This window comes from Thunnus thynnus, chromosome 1 (genome assembly GCF_963924715.1).
Source record: "Thunnus thynnus chromosome 1, fThuThy2.1, whole genome shotgun sequence".
Taxonomy (NCBI): domain Eukaryota; kingdom Metazoa; phylum Chordata; class Actinopteri; order Scombriformes; family Scombridae; genus Thunnus; species Thunnus thynnus.
This window is the reverse complement of record NC_089517.1, coordinates 33,119,051-33,135,512: the sequence shown is the minus strand read 5'-3', so window position 1 is coordinate 33,135,512 and position 16,462 is coordinate 33,119,051. Positions and strand designations below refer to the sequence as shown.

The following is a 16,462-nucleotide window of genomic DNA, read 5'->3' as shown; positions in this document are numbered from 1 at the left end:
AAGCTAAATTATTTTCCACAAAATCCCTGCATTGCAAGGTATCAGAAAAGGTTGACAATATGATCACATGTAATCAAGTCATGTTGCATCACAATAACTAAACTTAAGTACACTTAAGAAAGAATTGAAACAACACAGTCTTGTGCAGGTACACAACTGTGGGTGGGCATAGATGGGCCCTTGGTCCACCCAATCAGAAGGCTTCCTTTTTTGCTGGATCATCCAGTCAATAAATACTGTTTCAATTATCTGACTATGCGAAAAATAAAAATAAAACAATTCTTGTTTCTTGCTTCTTGCAAGATGATGGTAGAGATTTTTCAGATTTTTTGGCAGTACATTTCGTAAATGCCAGATTGTGAGCAGCAAGCAGCCCCTCCTCTTTCACTCAGTGTACAGCCCGCGCATTGCACAGAGGAACAGAAGCCTACTTTCCTCTAACTAGCTGCTTTTAATGTAGGTTAAGATAAAAATCATAGTGAAAAATAGCACTTTGCTTGAGTTTGTCACAAAAAGAAGCTGTGAGGAGCAGGAGGAAGCAAATTCAGATCAAGTTCAGCCATCATTCTCAACCCAGACACCTACTCCTACGCCAGTTTCTCCTCAACAAGTGCCAAGTAGTAACAACACCTACGTGGATGCTAATTCAGCCCTTTCCCCGTCAGCAGCAGCATGTGACTTAGCACTTGATTCTCCAACGACGACATCCACCCCTCCATGCCAAAGCATGCTTGATTAATGATGATGTTGCGTCTGCCAGCTGTGTGTATGTGTGTGTGTGTGTGTGTGTGATCATGTGGCTGCCATGCCAGGCTATGCAATGCTGTTAATGTTCGTCTTGCTGCCTGTAACATTATCTCTGACGATGTATAAGGCTTGCATGATTACACATTCAGGCAAGTATAGTTGTAATGGTCTTTTTTGGTAAACATGCATTTCAGAACCTATTAATTATGATTGATCTGGGATGGGCTAGACCCACCTGACTTTCTCTGTGCTCACCCACACTGTGGGTGGGCTACTGGTCTGGTGGTGCATATTTCCTAACACACATTAAATACACTGAAGTGCTACATGCAGAGCTATTGCTAATAAACCTGCCTGTATGTCAGGTATGCTGTCAAGGACACTATTTCCGAGAGTTTTGTGGATGTTTGTAAAAGAAAATGTACATTGCAGAGCAATGACTAATTAAAAAATGATCTCTTAGTCATTTACAGATGCTACCATTTTGTTATATATCTTACTACAGGGGGAGTGTTACAACTTTTTCAATTAACTATACTGAACATATTGTTTGTTTCATGTCATATATTTTGTTATTTGTTCCAAAACTCTAAAATATCCATGGCTACTACTGTCATGCATTATTGTCATAGAAACTAAAATGCGTAGTTTTATTTTTTTTAATCAATTAAAAACCATTTAATTGCTCAAAATGTATTTGTTGTTTTATAAAGGTATTATAAACCATCATTGAGACATGACAAACTGGATTGAACTGGCTAAACACAAAAGATGAAGCAAGAGAGTGAGAGAAGTTGAAGAAAAAGAATGAAGGGAAAGAATAAAAGAGAGGGAAGCAAAAATTAAAAACAAAGTAAAGAAAAAACAGCTCGGATAAACCAATGTTTTTTGCAACAATCTCATAATGACTCCATTCCTTAATCGGTGTGAGCCAGACGCCAGAGCAATAGTGCCTTCTGCCTCTAGTATTATCAGGAAGCAGGCTGAGTCAATGGAGTGTGGCCACATTGCCACATAAATAAGAAACCATAGAGAGGCGAGGAAGTGAAAGAGGAGGAGAGGGGGAAAAAAAGAGAGAAATGATGGAGTGATGAACTATGGGAGATGGAGGTAAACTTTCCCCTGGTATTCTTTTCTTGATAAAGGAAAACAAGTCCCTTATCACAATGGCAGCGGAGGCTTAATACCATTGCCTTTGACTGAGCTGGGGGCAGCTTTGCAACAAAACAACAAAGCAAAAGAAAAGAGGAAAAATGTAACTGGTTTGATTTGTCACTGTCACCCCAACCTCACCCCTCTCCACCCCTTTTCCTCCCTGGAACTGAAAGAAAGCAGGTATATTGGCAGGCAGGTCTGGGTGCCGGTGATAACAATGTTGGCTTTGTTCCCCGCTAGAATTGGACAAGCGCTTCCAGCCGCCACCCAACACAACAATTAAACAAGCCCAATGTTCAACGCTGTGTTTTTGACATATTGTAATCTGGCGGAGGCTTTTCTCTGTAAATCTATAAGGTTTCAACGCAGCTGATGCTGGAGGCAACGCTGCATTACCTGATAGCAGCAAATCAGTTCCAACTGAGAGCTACACCTGTTGCACACTAAGCTCTGTTTATTGTCTTCTATCATTTTCTAAACACGCTCACACACGCAGCCTAATGAATACCCACCAACTACACACCAAGGACGCATAACACACAAACACTTTGCTCACAGAGGGACGCACACACACACACACAAGCTGCCTTGTCTTCATCAGGGCAGACCAACAGGCTGTGTCATATTTGCCAGGAGTGTGTTCATGTGAGAAAATGGTGCACCCAGCCCAGAACAGACGCTTTCACACAGGACACAATTCCTCAATCCACACCAGGGTTAGAGGCAGTTGCCTTCCGCTTTACTCGGTTTAAATTGTAGAATGAAACAAGTCATATTACTGCTGGCAAAAACTGTAGTTTGTTAAGTCTTAAGTAAATCCACTGCCTGAGTCCAATCCTGACCCAAAGCTGTGATTTGTCTGTCTTGTATGTCTAAGTAAATGTTATTTTTCTTCTAAAGAATTCATAGCCCTAATTCAGTACAAAAGGTTTTCTACAATATAATGGTGAGTATATTAATAGTACAATTAATACTACTAGGATAATGAGAGAATGCAGAGATGCAACATTTTTTGGATTGAAACAACCCTGGATAAAGGTCGTGCACATCACAGGTATACCAAAAGTCAGTTTTTTGAAGCCCTATTATCTGGTAATCCATGCAGCTAGTTTATCATTCACAATAAGGTGCTTTCATATTAGGGGCTGAAACAGGCATCGACTTCACTTCTAGATGTTTGTAGCTCTCAGCTTCTCTCTGAGAGACTTGACCTAATTTGGATTCAGTTAATGCCTTGTTTAGAACTGTCAGCCCTGTAGTTGTTTAATATCCAACGATCACTCGCCACCAATCCAGCCAATGCAAGTTGGAGCAAACAGAGACACCAGCGGACAGTAATGAAGCTGCTGATAATGAAGCTGAGAGATGCTCCACAGTGCATTTGGATTTTATAACTGAACTAATGAACCAGGACGCAAGCTTTTTATTTCTCTGACGTTTCCACATGACAAACAATGAACAATAGCATTAAAACCAGAGTCTTGCAGGTAAAACATGCAACTCATGTAGCAGTTATATCAGTTAAGTGTGGCGCGGCTGCTCTGCAGGTGCACTTGATTTCACTGTAACTGCGGTAAGCAGGTGGAGATAACCCTCCTGAATTTGTACCTGCCGCCTCCATGATCATCGACCAGGAAAGAGGCAGAAAAAGGGCGCATAGAGGCATGAGAGAGAGCGCACAGTTAAAGCACCCCAAATACCCATCACTCTGACAAAACACTCAAAACAGAGTGAAAAACATGAGACATCTGCAGAGTGAAACAGATGGAAGAGCAGGGGGAGTTACCAGATAGGTAATTAGAATTAAAATAAGTTCTCTTTCAAACCAAACATCCCAAGATATGAGTGGAAAGTATTGTTCTTGGAACTGCATTTATATGCTTTTTTTTTTAACCATGTACTTCAGCACACTTTAACAGCAAATATTACTGGGACCACAATAGAAAATTGCAGATGAACATTTACTATCCAAGAATTCACATTACAGACACTACCACTGACTATCCCTGTAACAAATTGGCCACAATTTCACACATTGGCCACACACGCTCCAGCCATATACTAGATTTTGACCTGGTCTTGTTTTCAGATTAAGTCTTTGTCACATCACAGTCATTTATGAAAACCACCTGGAGATGCTCATACAAGCCCGTCTGTTCAGTATCTTACCTTAAAGTAACTACAACTTGATGCAGACTTAGTTGGGTAAAACATGTGTCCAACTGGTGATTATCAAGTAACGTAAACTTGATGTCTGACCAGCAGTGCAGCAGTGGCTTTTTCGTCCCATTTCCCCACCTGACTATGAATGACTGAGCAGTTTGCCTCAACTTTTCCCACTTGCAAAAACTCCAACATTGGGATGTCTTGCACCAAACAATTACCACAAAGTGAACATATGTTGTCAATCAGTCAATGTCATCTGCTGAGCTGAATCAGACAGATCCTGATGCATTTTGTCTCGTGATCAACATAGTTACTAGATAGAGGCCTTTGTTGTGTTAATTTGGCGTCTCTTAAAGGGGACCTATTATGCTTTTACTTATTTTCAGTCATATATATAATGTAACAATGTCAGATGTTCATATTAACTGTGGCCAAAGTTTCAAATAATCAGGTAAATGTATGTAGAAGTAATCCCTGTGAGCAAAAAGCACCAGCTTCAGACTGCTCTAAACACTAAGCTTCCAACATTTTTTTCTACTTTCAAACCAAGCTGACGTCAACTCGTGCCGGATTTCTCCATATGGTCAGCGCTATACATCCTAATCTTTGTTGCTGTGGATGTTTGTGCTGTCCACTTGCATATTTCGGATTGGATTTCGGCTCCAACAAGTACGGATGTATTTGAGAAGTTTATATTTTGACTAAAGAATGAGAACAACAAGCAAAATCCCCCAACTAAAGTTTGTTTACCCTGCCTCCAGAGCCTTCTCACAGAGCCAGGGGGAGCTTCCTGAAGCTGGCCAATCAGAACAGAGTGGGCTTTTAGGGAGGGGGGGCAGAGGGGAGGGGAATCCAAAACGGCCTGTTTCAGAGAAAGGCTGAATTGAGGGGCTGCATAAAGGGCCAGTATTAGATAAATAAGGAGTTTTTTGAACTGTGAATCATGCAAAGCTACTCTAGTGGAGTCCAAAAATAAAAATGTAGACTTGGAAATGAGCATAATAGGTCCCCTTTAATATATTCTATGAACATGTAATAATTTCATCTGATATTAGTGGAAGTGCTATTTGTTCTTAGAACAACTTGCCCTTTTGGTTTGTGTCTGCCAAACATCAGTGGAAAACAGCAAATTTAGGGCACCTTTAAATAGATATTAGTGACTGCAAGGAGGAGGCCACACTTATTGTATATTACTTACTGTGATGTCTTAAATGTCATAGAAGAACTCTGAGCAGGTATGACATGTATCTTGTGTATTTTTACAGTACCGTGTACCAGTACTTTCTTTAAATGAAAGCAGATTTTTCATATGTCTACAACTAAACAAATCTGGACATATCTTATAAAATATGTATACTCATACATAATTTGTCTTGAAAAGGAGCAGGAGCAGTATGAAAATATTAAAGGAGTAAAAGCTCAGAAACGTCACCTAAGAGCACATCAAGATTTCTCTGCTGTACTGTATAGAAAATGTTTGTTACTTCAACATGAGCAACTGAGAAAAACCCTGCTTACGTCCACAGTGGCAAAACCAGCTCTGATCCTTGGGGACAGCATCCTGAGCTGTATTACCAGAATCTAACAGCCACACACAGCCAGTGGCAACACATGATCCTGTCTTCTGCACGCTAAACCCAACTCTATCTGCTTAGGAGCTGTGGTGTGTTTGCACTATCTCCTCTATTGCTCTCAGGCTCCGCTTTTATTGATTCCACACTAAAAAAAAAAAGGAGGGTAATTCTAGTTTATCATCGTAACAGCATTATATCCAAAACAAACACAAAATATACTTTTTTCGCAACCAATACTTAGTTCCACATTTGGCTTTAATCACCATAGCGTGCATGGGATAGCAAGCTTTACTTTTCATGTAAATTCACTGCTAGCTTAGTTAGATATCAACACCCTCCATCTTTCAATAAAGTAATTAATTGGTTTGAATAAATACTTCTTTTTCTCCTCCAGCCACATCTCCCCTCACCAAGGCTTGTAAACTTTTTAATCTGGTGGTGATTCAGACCTTTCTCACAGCAGACATTTTGACTTGTCAAACCTAGATGTAACTAAAAAGATTATTAACGGCTGCATTCAGTTTAGGTGTTGCAGTGCCAGAGCCCTGGTACTGTGTGCGCTGGCTCACTGGCATAGCTTACTGGCGCACCTTAGTGGAACAGAACCATCATTAATGATATTAGATACACCTTATCTTTTTATAAAAATGATGAGTCAAAACCTCTGCCACGAGAAAGGCCTATCATTAAACACACATACCTCCAATTCTAGTGACTATGTTGACATTGGCTCATATTCACCAAATTTGACAGCAATTTTCTAACATTACAAATTTGGTATTTAACCGTCTGCCAGCCTTATGATCCAGTCACACTAGCATTTATGACAGCAATATTTCACACCAAATTACATTTTTTTTTATGGAATCTCAGTGATCTCCTAATTCACTTTCATGGTAAAGCCGTTTTTTCTTTGTCAACATCCAAACAGGCAATCTCAGTATAGTCCAACATCCAGGGTGCTCTCCTTTTAGCTGTGGGGCAGTGGGTTGTGGTTTTGTTGTGTGCACTGGGAGGTAGCACTAGCTGGCACAGTGCTGCACTCACAGCTGCAGGTAATTTAGTAATCAGCACTAATGTGTATTTATATCTCCTGCAGTGAGGCTGAGGTCTCCTTCACTAATTACACATGCCAGAATCATCACCTGGATTGGGTTGCATGAGCTACTAATAAATCCATCACTAAGTCTGTGTCCTTCTTAGGTTCTTAGTAACTACTAGCTGGTTTCAAACTTATGATTTGAGACAATATTTTGTAAATGTAGGTGTTTGTTTATGTGTGTGTTCCAGAGTTTGTAGAATTCATGTAGTTTAGAGTGGGGAAATCTCTGATTATGCTAGCCTACCTAGCGTAATTTAGTGGTTTAGTCTAATGTTATTGGCATAATGTTTTGTAACTTGAGGTACATTGTGTTTTTTTTTTTGGGGGGGGGGGTGAATTTCTTTTTTATCACATGTCCTGTCAGACATGTAAACCATATTCCATTACCTCTTTTACTCTTCAATCTTCACAGGTCATAGTATATTAGCAAGCTAACGTTAGCTTTGTAGGTTGGTTCACTTGGCAGTTAGCATGTGTAAATATTTAGTAACAACAAACCTTTAGTGACAACTAACTAAAGTAAAGGCTAATAAATACAATGTACATAAAGGTACATGACACAGCTGTGTTTTGTACCAGGCCAAGCACATTCAGTGGGAAAGAACTTGAATTAACTCAAATTACTGGGAAATATTTTTGCCTCTGTAACACCCGGGAACCCCATACCTCGCGTTTACCTTGCCAGATGAGAACAATTTATCTCTTAACAATAATGTCTGTCTGCAAGAAGTAATCACTACACCCAAAGCTGTAATTTGGGAATATTGACAATGACTAAACAGCCTTTCCAGTCGCATACATAAGCACAATAGGCCATGCTTTATGTGGGTCGTGTGTTTAGTTGAGTGAAATGATCAATTCCTAGAACACACCATCAAGTATCGTTTTTTTCTATCCAACCTGACAGTGTGCAGAGACATACTGCACCTGGTAAATTTTAGGTGTCCCCACCTCACATTATTGATAGCTTGTCAATTGTGAGTAAGTGCACTTACCAGCATTGTAGTAGCGGTCCAACTTTTCCCATAGGGGTTCACCCTCATGCTTGAGACTGGACAGCTTAAGAGGCTCATATATGGATCCTGAGAAAGGACACATCTGTTACACATGAACTTTACTACTCAGTTGTCTCATGGATCCTTAAAAAATCCTTAAAAATACTCTCAGTTCTGTCTCCTCCATAACATTAACACCACGCCTTCGTGACTAAACTGGATTTAAGAGGTGAAATTGATAAAGGACCATAGTTTCATCTTGAAATTACATCAACATTCCTGGTTCTTTCAGTCTGGAGGCACTAGTTTTATTTTATATATTCCAATATGTAGATGGATAAAGATATTTTCATTTCTTCATCAAATTGTCTGATTTCCAATGAATATAACAGAAAATAATGAGTAAGCAGAGAAAATAATAAAACAGTGTACCCATGCCAGTTCTGTTTTTCACTGCAAAACACTGCAACACAAAGCAATTGCCACACAAAACGAGATTCAGGCCCAGAGCTCAAAAATCGAATGCAAATATGACTCGCCCTCAGATATTCCCGAACATTTCCCTCTGAGCTGAGAGAGAGCCACAGTTTGAGGGGAAACCCCCATCTAGACTTTCTCTATTTTCAGACACTTTTCACTTTGCTGGGATTTGCATTTTAATGGGTTCGACCTTGGGTCAATACCACAGGTACTGAAAAATTCACATTCTGACTGAAATTAGCATAATTTCCATCAGCTTAAAAGTTTCAGGGGACAAAGCCAATCCATCTCTTTTCAAAGATAACACTTTAAAAGAGCATAGAGGAAGTCCAATATTCCAGTTTTAATTTCTAACATGAGATCAGACAAATGTGGGCTGTCAATGTGTTTGTCTGGTTTTAAACAATCCTATGACTAGCTTGTATGATGCGGACCTCTAACACTATTATAGAGGCGGTATGCTATATGATTCATTAATACTGTACATTTATTTAGTGTCACTTCTGGGTCTTTCATGCTTACACTGGAGGAGCAAGAAGACTGTTCAAATACCCACACAGAAGATTCACAGTATGAACTTGCAGTATAAGTTATGGGTAATATTACATTATATTGCTCATTCTGTTTTCTGACAGCCCATGAGAGCCCAGATGTGTCTTATGTTTTATCTCTCTAACCTTCTGTTTGTTTGTTCCACAAGCACATCAATGTTTGAGCTGTGTGCCCCTCTCTCTCCTCTCACTATTTTCTCTTCTTGTCCTCTATTATCTCTCAAGCATCTCTTACTGGACCTGCACCCATCCAGGAAACGCTCTTCTTCCCTGGTGGTCGGTGCTCATACCTGAGGTTTCCCCCCAATCCTGCAGGAGTTCAGCCTCACCTCATGTCTCTCTCTCTCTGAATGACGTTGTTATCCTTCTCTCTCTTCTGTGTGAATAATGTCTTTTCTGCTGTGTATGTGAATGGTGTGATGTGAGTCTCCCCTGTGTGCATGTGTAGTGTATCCTCCTGCCAGGTCTCCATGGTGATGGAGGTTGCGTGGCTCAAGTCCTGGTCTGGTGGCACCCGCAAGCTGCCTAGTGTCCTCTTCATCACATTCTTCATATATATTATAAATCCATTATAATTTTGTTATTCTGTTCATTACTGTATTCTGTCATTTGTGTTCTGTTCTGTACACGCAACATCTGGTTTTTTTTCCCCATTTAAGGTTTTTTTTTGTGAGTTTTTCCTTATTCAAATCGAGGGTTTAAGGACGGGATGTTGTACTGCTGTACAGACTGTAAAGCCCCCTGAATCAAATTTGTTATTTGTGATATTAGGCTATACAAATAAAACTGACTTGACTTTGTTTCCTCATGATCACAACGTATTAAGTTGCAATCTCTTGTAATCATGAAATAAAGAAGCTAATATGAACACTATTGCATCCTATATGAATCTTCTTACGTCCAGATAAAATAATGATTTTCCTCTCATCTTTACCAGTGTTCTCTCTGGCCTTCTGTGTGTGGCTGGCTGTATTGTTTTCCTCAGGTCCCCTGTCACTACTTACCAAGTCTTTGAACTTTCCGATGAGCCCGGACAGTTGCACCCACTGAGCCGGACATTCTCAAAAGGTGAAATTAAGGCCAATCGTCTCTCTCAGCTAAATCACAAATCTACAGCAATTCACAGGAAGGAGTTAGTAGCACAGAGATAGATTTTAGACATGCGTGAATCAACAATGAATTAGACCCTTCAGGTGATGATAATGAACAACATGCAAGAAATTACAATACATTGTATTTGCAGTGGTGGGGAGGTCCAAGGTAATGGTAGGGGAAACACTGTCTTTATAGATACAGAGTATGATGAATTACTTTATGATGGGGATGTAATTATGTGAAGGACTACATCACTAAGTTAGGACAGTATGACTGATTATTTCCCTTTGTGCTCCATCACCTTCAAAATGATATGGTCTTAGAATGTTGTACTACCGTTGTGAAAAGAAAACTGTGAGCAAGTAGGTTTTTTTATTTTAAGAAAGACAGATTATTCCTTTTTTTAATTAATGGAAAAGTTGTAATATTTTCTCTAAGATTGGGAGATGTTTCCTTTCAATTCCCTTTGTAAGCCACCTCTTATCAGATACAGAATTGTCAAACAACAGCAGTTACTATGACTCTACTAGATGATTTTTAGAGGATTTGTGCTATGAAATCTATATTTAGCACACGAAAAGTTGTTACTACAGGCAATAAGCACAGGTGGATGAGCTGACAATGTTCAAAATCATTTTAGTCACTCTTATTTGGATTTATAAAGTGTTTGTGGTATCCAAAAGTGATAGGTGAACGGAGAGTCTTGATCAGAGTTTATGTGTTTTTAGGTGTTTTTCTCAGTTGTATCACTAATGTTCCTAAATGTGGTGATAAATAACTGACGTGATTGTTTTAGACATCCTTCAAAGTTTCTTTCCTCAAGTCCCAGGCTGACTACCAGTGCAAATATATAGCCAGCTTCCACAGGGCCGCACGCACAGGCCTCCTGGATAATACACACATTTCATGCAGTCAACACAGCACAGTTAACTATGGGTGAGATGTAACAGCCAAAGGAGACCAGGAGCCTGTATCACGAAGCGAGATTAGGTTAGCCAGCTGTCTTTGGGATTAACTCAAGTTTTCCCGTATCACGAAGCTGGCTCACTTTTAACCAGGATTTTTACAAGTTTTACAGACATCTCTTTTACAGTGGGGATCTTTGGAGAAAATGCTTTATGGGCCGAAGGGGAATTTTTCACTGCAAAACCGCAAATGACCACTGGGACGGCGGTGCCATATCCGGCACAACCTGTCAACATCCCAACCACTGACCAGTCAGATTACTGGGAAAAAAGTGTTTACAATTAAGTGACAAGTAAAAAAAGAACAATATGCAGTACATTATTATAGGTCAGTAGAAACATTTAATTATTCCAGGCTTTCTATTTCCACTCTGGTTTTAAAACAGAGCTTCTAACAAACGGAGAGATCGTTAACGACACTAAACACATAATGACGATTTTAACTGCATTTTAATTGTGCAAAGTTTATTTTATCCCTGGAGTGACAGCTGACAGTGTGGATGATTTTACAATCTGATTCATCACTGCAGTTCAGAATAACGAGACACCTGTTTGATGATAACTGGAAATAAAAAGAAAGATTGTCTTTATTAGAAAAAATAATCCACACACTGTTAATTGGCTCCCATGATTATAAATGCAACATTTGGGTCAGACAGACCTCATCAGTCATTAACTACTTTTCCACACTTTGCTTCAGTAGCAGAAACAGTCTGAGATTACTTTTACGTTTTTTTAAGTGACATGTTCAGATTGGTTTCTTCACCATCCAACTAAATAGCAAAACATACTCACTGCATGCTTAAGTCATGTATAATAATTCCTGTATTTTAAGCCTTAGCCTACTTGTTGTCTGTGGAAATTATTTCTAATGTTTCTGCATCTTCTTATTCTGTTGTATGATTACATTTAGTTGAAAAAGTTGAACTTGCTTCGTAGTACAGGCCCCTGATGAGAAGCTCTTAAAATAGCCCCCGATGTGCTGCTCATTTACACCTCTGACCTTTTCATGCTTGTACAGTCACTGCAGTGAGCAAATTAAATGGCCAGATCGAGTCAAATTCGGTGGTTTTACAAACAGACAGTCTCACACAAGCACCAGCACAAGTGAAATAATCGGACGTTGTACAATGACATGCAAAGGAAGAAGTCAGACCTGATCTTTTTGATCGGGATTTGAATTCCAGGAGTTTCCAGCCGACATCTGCTAAACTCGCCATGTTTACTCGTATGAATCTCACTGAAATGTAGAAGAACTTCCGGTACGATACTACAAAATAAAACGGATGTCGTGAGGCGCCTGGCTAGCCGCTATATAAGCACCATACACGTAATATTTATAATATTCATTTTAGAAATAGTTTTACATTTTTTTATTGATACATATAATATACAACATGCAACTTAAATTAAACAAAACCAACTACACCAAATATCAAAACACATATGCATACACATACACCTATACAATACATAGACACACCCACATACATCCACACAAATAATGTAACATAATAACACACACACACACACACACACACACACACACACACACACACACACACACACACACACACTTTATTAATAGTTTTTTGCTAGTCTCTAGTGTGATTAAACGTTATGAATTCTTCCTGATCGTAAACTCTCCTCACTTCCGGGTTATCTCTTGCTAACTCTCTCTAGCTTGGTAAAGCTGTCAAACTACTCGGGAGCACGACACCGACGTAAACGAGGAAGTGCTAATATTACATTGTTTACCTTTATTTCAGGGAATAACTTCTACCATTTTCCAAATAAAATGTAACTTACTGCGCAAATATGAAAATTGGCCATCCATTCCTAATTTAATGTGTCGGCAACCCGACAATGTGTTAAACCCTGCCGTAAAGCTGTGTGCCGTACTGCGGTTGATATTGTTGTCGGAAGCTGTACTAGCAGAATGATGTGGATGTTTAAGTTAAATGTTTTTACATTTTTATTACTTTTTGTGGGCAAGTTTAACACACTTGCCCTTCAGGATGTAACGGTTGACCTATTCGGTGTCGAAAACTATGGGACTGTGGCGGCGTTTGGAGATTTTAACTCGGATAAACTGACAGACATCTTTATCATCAGAGAACGTATGTTACTGTGTGAATTACGCTGCTTTGCTTTCTGTCGTGTCACATAACGAGCTAATTAACCGCTTGCACAGATTATATGTACTGTCTTAGTGTTGTAATTGTGTTGTAATTCAGGGGTATTACGATAATAATGGCTAAAATGGTGCCTTAACGAAAACTCACTGCTATAATTTCACTAGTCATCTGTTCAACGGGTCCTTTGCTTTTTCTCTTCCGTAAACGACTGAATAATTCTAACGAGGTTAAAAGAGCTTTAATTAATCTAAATGCCTATGTTGACTCCTTACTGTTTCAGGGTCTGAACTGGTGATATTCTTGGCTGACTCGAAAACACCTTACTTCAAGCCCAAAGTGCACGTCACTAAAGACATGTTGCCTGGGTAAGTTAAATATGTCATTTTCACTGCTATTTTCGTTTGAGTTCGTGCCATTTCACCCCTTTATACTGTACTGTATGTTACTGTATTATACTGTACGTTACATGTCATGTGCTAGTTTCCTTTTGTTCGTCGCTACTGAGGAGGTGACTCATGTTGCAGGGTGGTTATTTACTTTTTCAGAGGGAGCTGTTTAGTCATATATAAGAGCAGAGCCAAAAACTGAATTCTTTATAACATACTTCAACTCACTAAAGGTCTTATTGCCAGACTAAACTTCTATCCTCTTCTTTTTTCCTTTTTTCTTCCCCCTTACTTTTCTTTTCTTCCTCTACCATTCTTTATTTTATTTAATTTTTGCCTTTTGCTTTGTTTTATTATTACTCCTTCAACAGGGCGAGTTTGTTAACTCGTGCAAGGGATTAGTGGTGGGTAGAGTAGTGAAAGTCTTTACTCAAGTAAAAGTACAATTACTCCCATTTAAAAAAACAAACAAAAAAAAAACACTCAAGTAAAAGTAAAAATCACCATTTGATATGGACATGTAGCCAACAGAACCACTTGCTTTGATATGAAAGACAATGCATATGATTTGCCTTATCCAATAGCACAGGCACCCAATACAACATGATTATTCCTGAGGCATCTGTGAACATAATCTTTACAACATAAAGAATTATTGTGGCAATAACACGCGAGCAGCTCATTGTTGACTGAAGTAGAGTAAGCATATATATAGAGGGAGACCTGCGCGCCACACATAAAGATCAGCAGGAATGTTTTATCCACCCATATTTGCTCTCTCCCTATGCTTCTCAAAAATGATTGTTTCCTGAATAAATAACAGCTGGTAGCCTGCTGAGTGAAAGCAAAGATCAGTTTCACCGGTGGCATTCTAGTTAATGAATTCACCATTGGGGATCACTATAAAACAAATAGCAACTAATGCAAATTAAAGAAAAGAAATATGCTAATTTCCATCAACAGAAAGCCATGCTGTGCACGACGAGAGCATTCTGTTAATATGTCAGAATCAATCCAGTGATCACCTGCCTTAGATGTTTATACAGTGTGTAGCCTATATTTGTTCTGCATAGAGTAAATATGCTTTTAATTCGCCATTATGGAAAATGAAAGTATTTCTGCCAACTTGTGAAAGGGCGATGCAGGCTGCTTCCCAACAAGACCACCAGTGGCAAAGTGTGCAGTTACTGGAGTTGAGTTACATTAGTAGATCAACCAAAGAGCAGAGTGAAAGCAGCAGCAGCGCCATGTTATTGACTCTCATTTTAATGGACAGTCTTCTTCTTGTTTCAGTGACACCGTCATCACTAGTGTGGTTCCTGGTGACTATGATGGAGACTCTCAGATGGATGTTCTTCTCACAGCTCAGATCAAAACCGTGCCAGAATCTGTTTTCATTTTCTGGGGGAACAACCAGACACTAGGTACAGCTGGAACAGTGAATGGGTCCTGAGGGTGGATGGAGGCCAGTGATCACTGGTTAACACTGTTTTGATGATAGGCCTGTGCATTATATTAATATCATTTTTAGATTGTTGCCATTTGTATTTTTCCTTTAAATGTCCCACATTATGATGTATATTTTGGTCTAAATTAGTAGTTCTCAAATTTGGGGTGTAGCCTTCCTTGGGGTTGCACATGACCAGGGGGGAAATTTGTAGTGAGACTTAAGGTGAATAGACCTTTTTCACAACAGACATTTTCAACTGTGAAACACAGGTGTAACAAATAACAATATTAACTGCTGCATTGCATCGCAGTAACTGTTGGAGTGGAGCCATTGTTAATGTCATTAGTTCCACCTGTACCTTTCCTATGATGTGTCACAATGTATGTTGTGGAATAGTTATACAAATCGGTTTAATTTGGGAATGATAAAGACAAAACAATATGTAAAGTACAAGATGAACAGACTTGGTGATACTCATTAAATTCAAAAAATGAAGAAGCTTGTCTTTCTCTCAAGTTCAGCAGTGTTGTTGAAAAGCAGTAACTAAGCACAATTTTTTTGAAATACTATGGAATGTCCCCTTTTCTTTCCAAAGACTTTTTTCACAGGAGACATTTTGATTTGAAAGAAAAAAGTGTTACTAATAACGTGAACATTGGCTCTGTTGTATTAGTGTCACAATAAGCCATGGCAGTGTGAACAATACATGTAGCAGAACCCTGAAACTGAAACAGTTAAATTGAATTCAGCCATCATCAATTTGACTATATACACATGCTTTTCCTACTGTGACATGTCTAAATGTCTTCTGTTGAAAAGGCCTATTATCATGCCAACTATAATGAAAACTATCAACTAGACAACTGTAAAAGTGACTGTCCGTACTAAAAGACATATTTGATACTATAGTTTGTTTTACAGTTGAATGTTGTAGCTCAGTGGTAGGCAGCGGTGGTCAGTAGCTTAAATTGGGAATAAAAGGGAATCACATTGATGTCTATTAATGTGTGTTGTTCTTGGTAAATACATCCATAGATAAAGTTATAAGTTATGAGGTATTGTTGGAAGGCAGCTATTGTAAGTTTCTCCTCTCTAAGATTCTTTGGGGAACACTTAATCACAGTTATAGCCTTGTGAAGGAAATAATTAATGTTTTATTATGTTGTTTTTAAAATATACCAGGACAAAAAACATCTTAAATACCTGAGTGGAAACTCATGGGTCAGGGTATTTATGGGAAATTTATAATTAAATTTGTGTGTTTTACATTGAAAGGCCTAGTTAACTACTACTACTACTACTACTACTACTTAAATACAGGCAAAAAAAGAAAAGTAAACAAAGGCGTAAATAGATGTTTTGTGCCCTTTACTTCAGCTTTGGTCATAGTTAAGTTGTTGACATTACTACTAGATAAAATCTGTTTAGCCTGCTCTGACTCTGTGGCAGATACCAGCCCACTGATTTCCACTGGTATGTTTATGTCAGAGCAAGCATTACTCAGGGCCTGTTGACTCTGCTCATTTCTCTGCAGATATGGGTGGGTGGCTCAAGCTGAACAAGACCTTTAAAGATCAACCTCTCGTTATGGAGTAAGTAATATTATGAATGGTGCCTATACAAACATTTTATTTTTACTTCATATATTTTGCTTGTGA

General features: G+C 38.9%; 2 protein-coding genes across 5 annotated transcripts in view; one reads left to right on the top strand and one right to left on the bottom strand.

Annotated features, from left to right (window-relative positions):
* The window catches only part of phkb (phosphorylase kinase, beta), a 111,853-nt gene extending 99,766 nt beyond the window's left edge, over positions 1 to 12,087 (bottom strand). For 2 of the 3 annotated variants that reach the window (XM_067596030.1, XM_067596038.1), the window contains exons 1-2: positions 11,987 to 12,087; positions 7,740 to 7,826 (exon numbers count right to left, since the gene is read on the bottom strand). In XM_067596030.1, the coding sequence (XP_067452131.1) occupies positions 7,740 to 7,826; positions 11,987 to 12,050 (151 nt within the window). In that variant the 5' untranslated portion in view covers positions 12,051 to 12,087. Of the gene's footprint in view, positions 1 to 7,739; positions 7,827 to 9,774; positions 9,881 to 11,986 lie in introns of all 3 variants that reach the window. The other variant, XM_067596046.1, reaches the window with a different exon arrangement.
* A 630-nt stretch (positions 12,088 to 12,717) lies between these two features.
* Positions 12,718 to 16,462, top strand: part of itfg1 (integrin alpha FG-GAP repeat containing 1) — a 148,507-nt gene continuing 144,762 nt past the window's right edge. For both annotated transcript variants that reach the window (XM_067596020.1, XM_067596011.1), the window contains exons 1-4: positions 12,718 to 12,950; positions 13,249 to 13,333; positions 14,648 to 14,778; positions 16,339 to 16,396. In XM_067596020.1, coding sequence (XP_067452121.1) covers positions 12,770 to 12,950; positions 13,249 to 13,333; positions 14,648 to 14,778; positions 16,339 to 16,396 — 455 coding nt within the window. In that variant the 5' untranslated portion in view covers positions 12,718 to 12,769. The remainder of the gene's footprint in view (positions 12,951 to 13,248; positions 13,334 to 14,647; positions 14,779 to 16,338; positions 16,397 to 16,462) is intronic.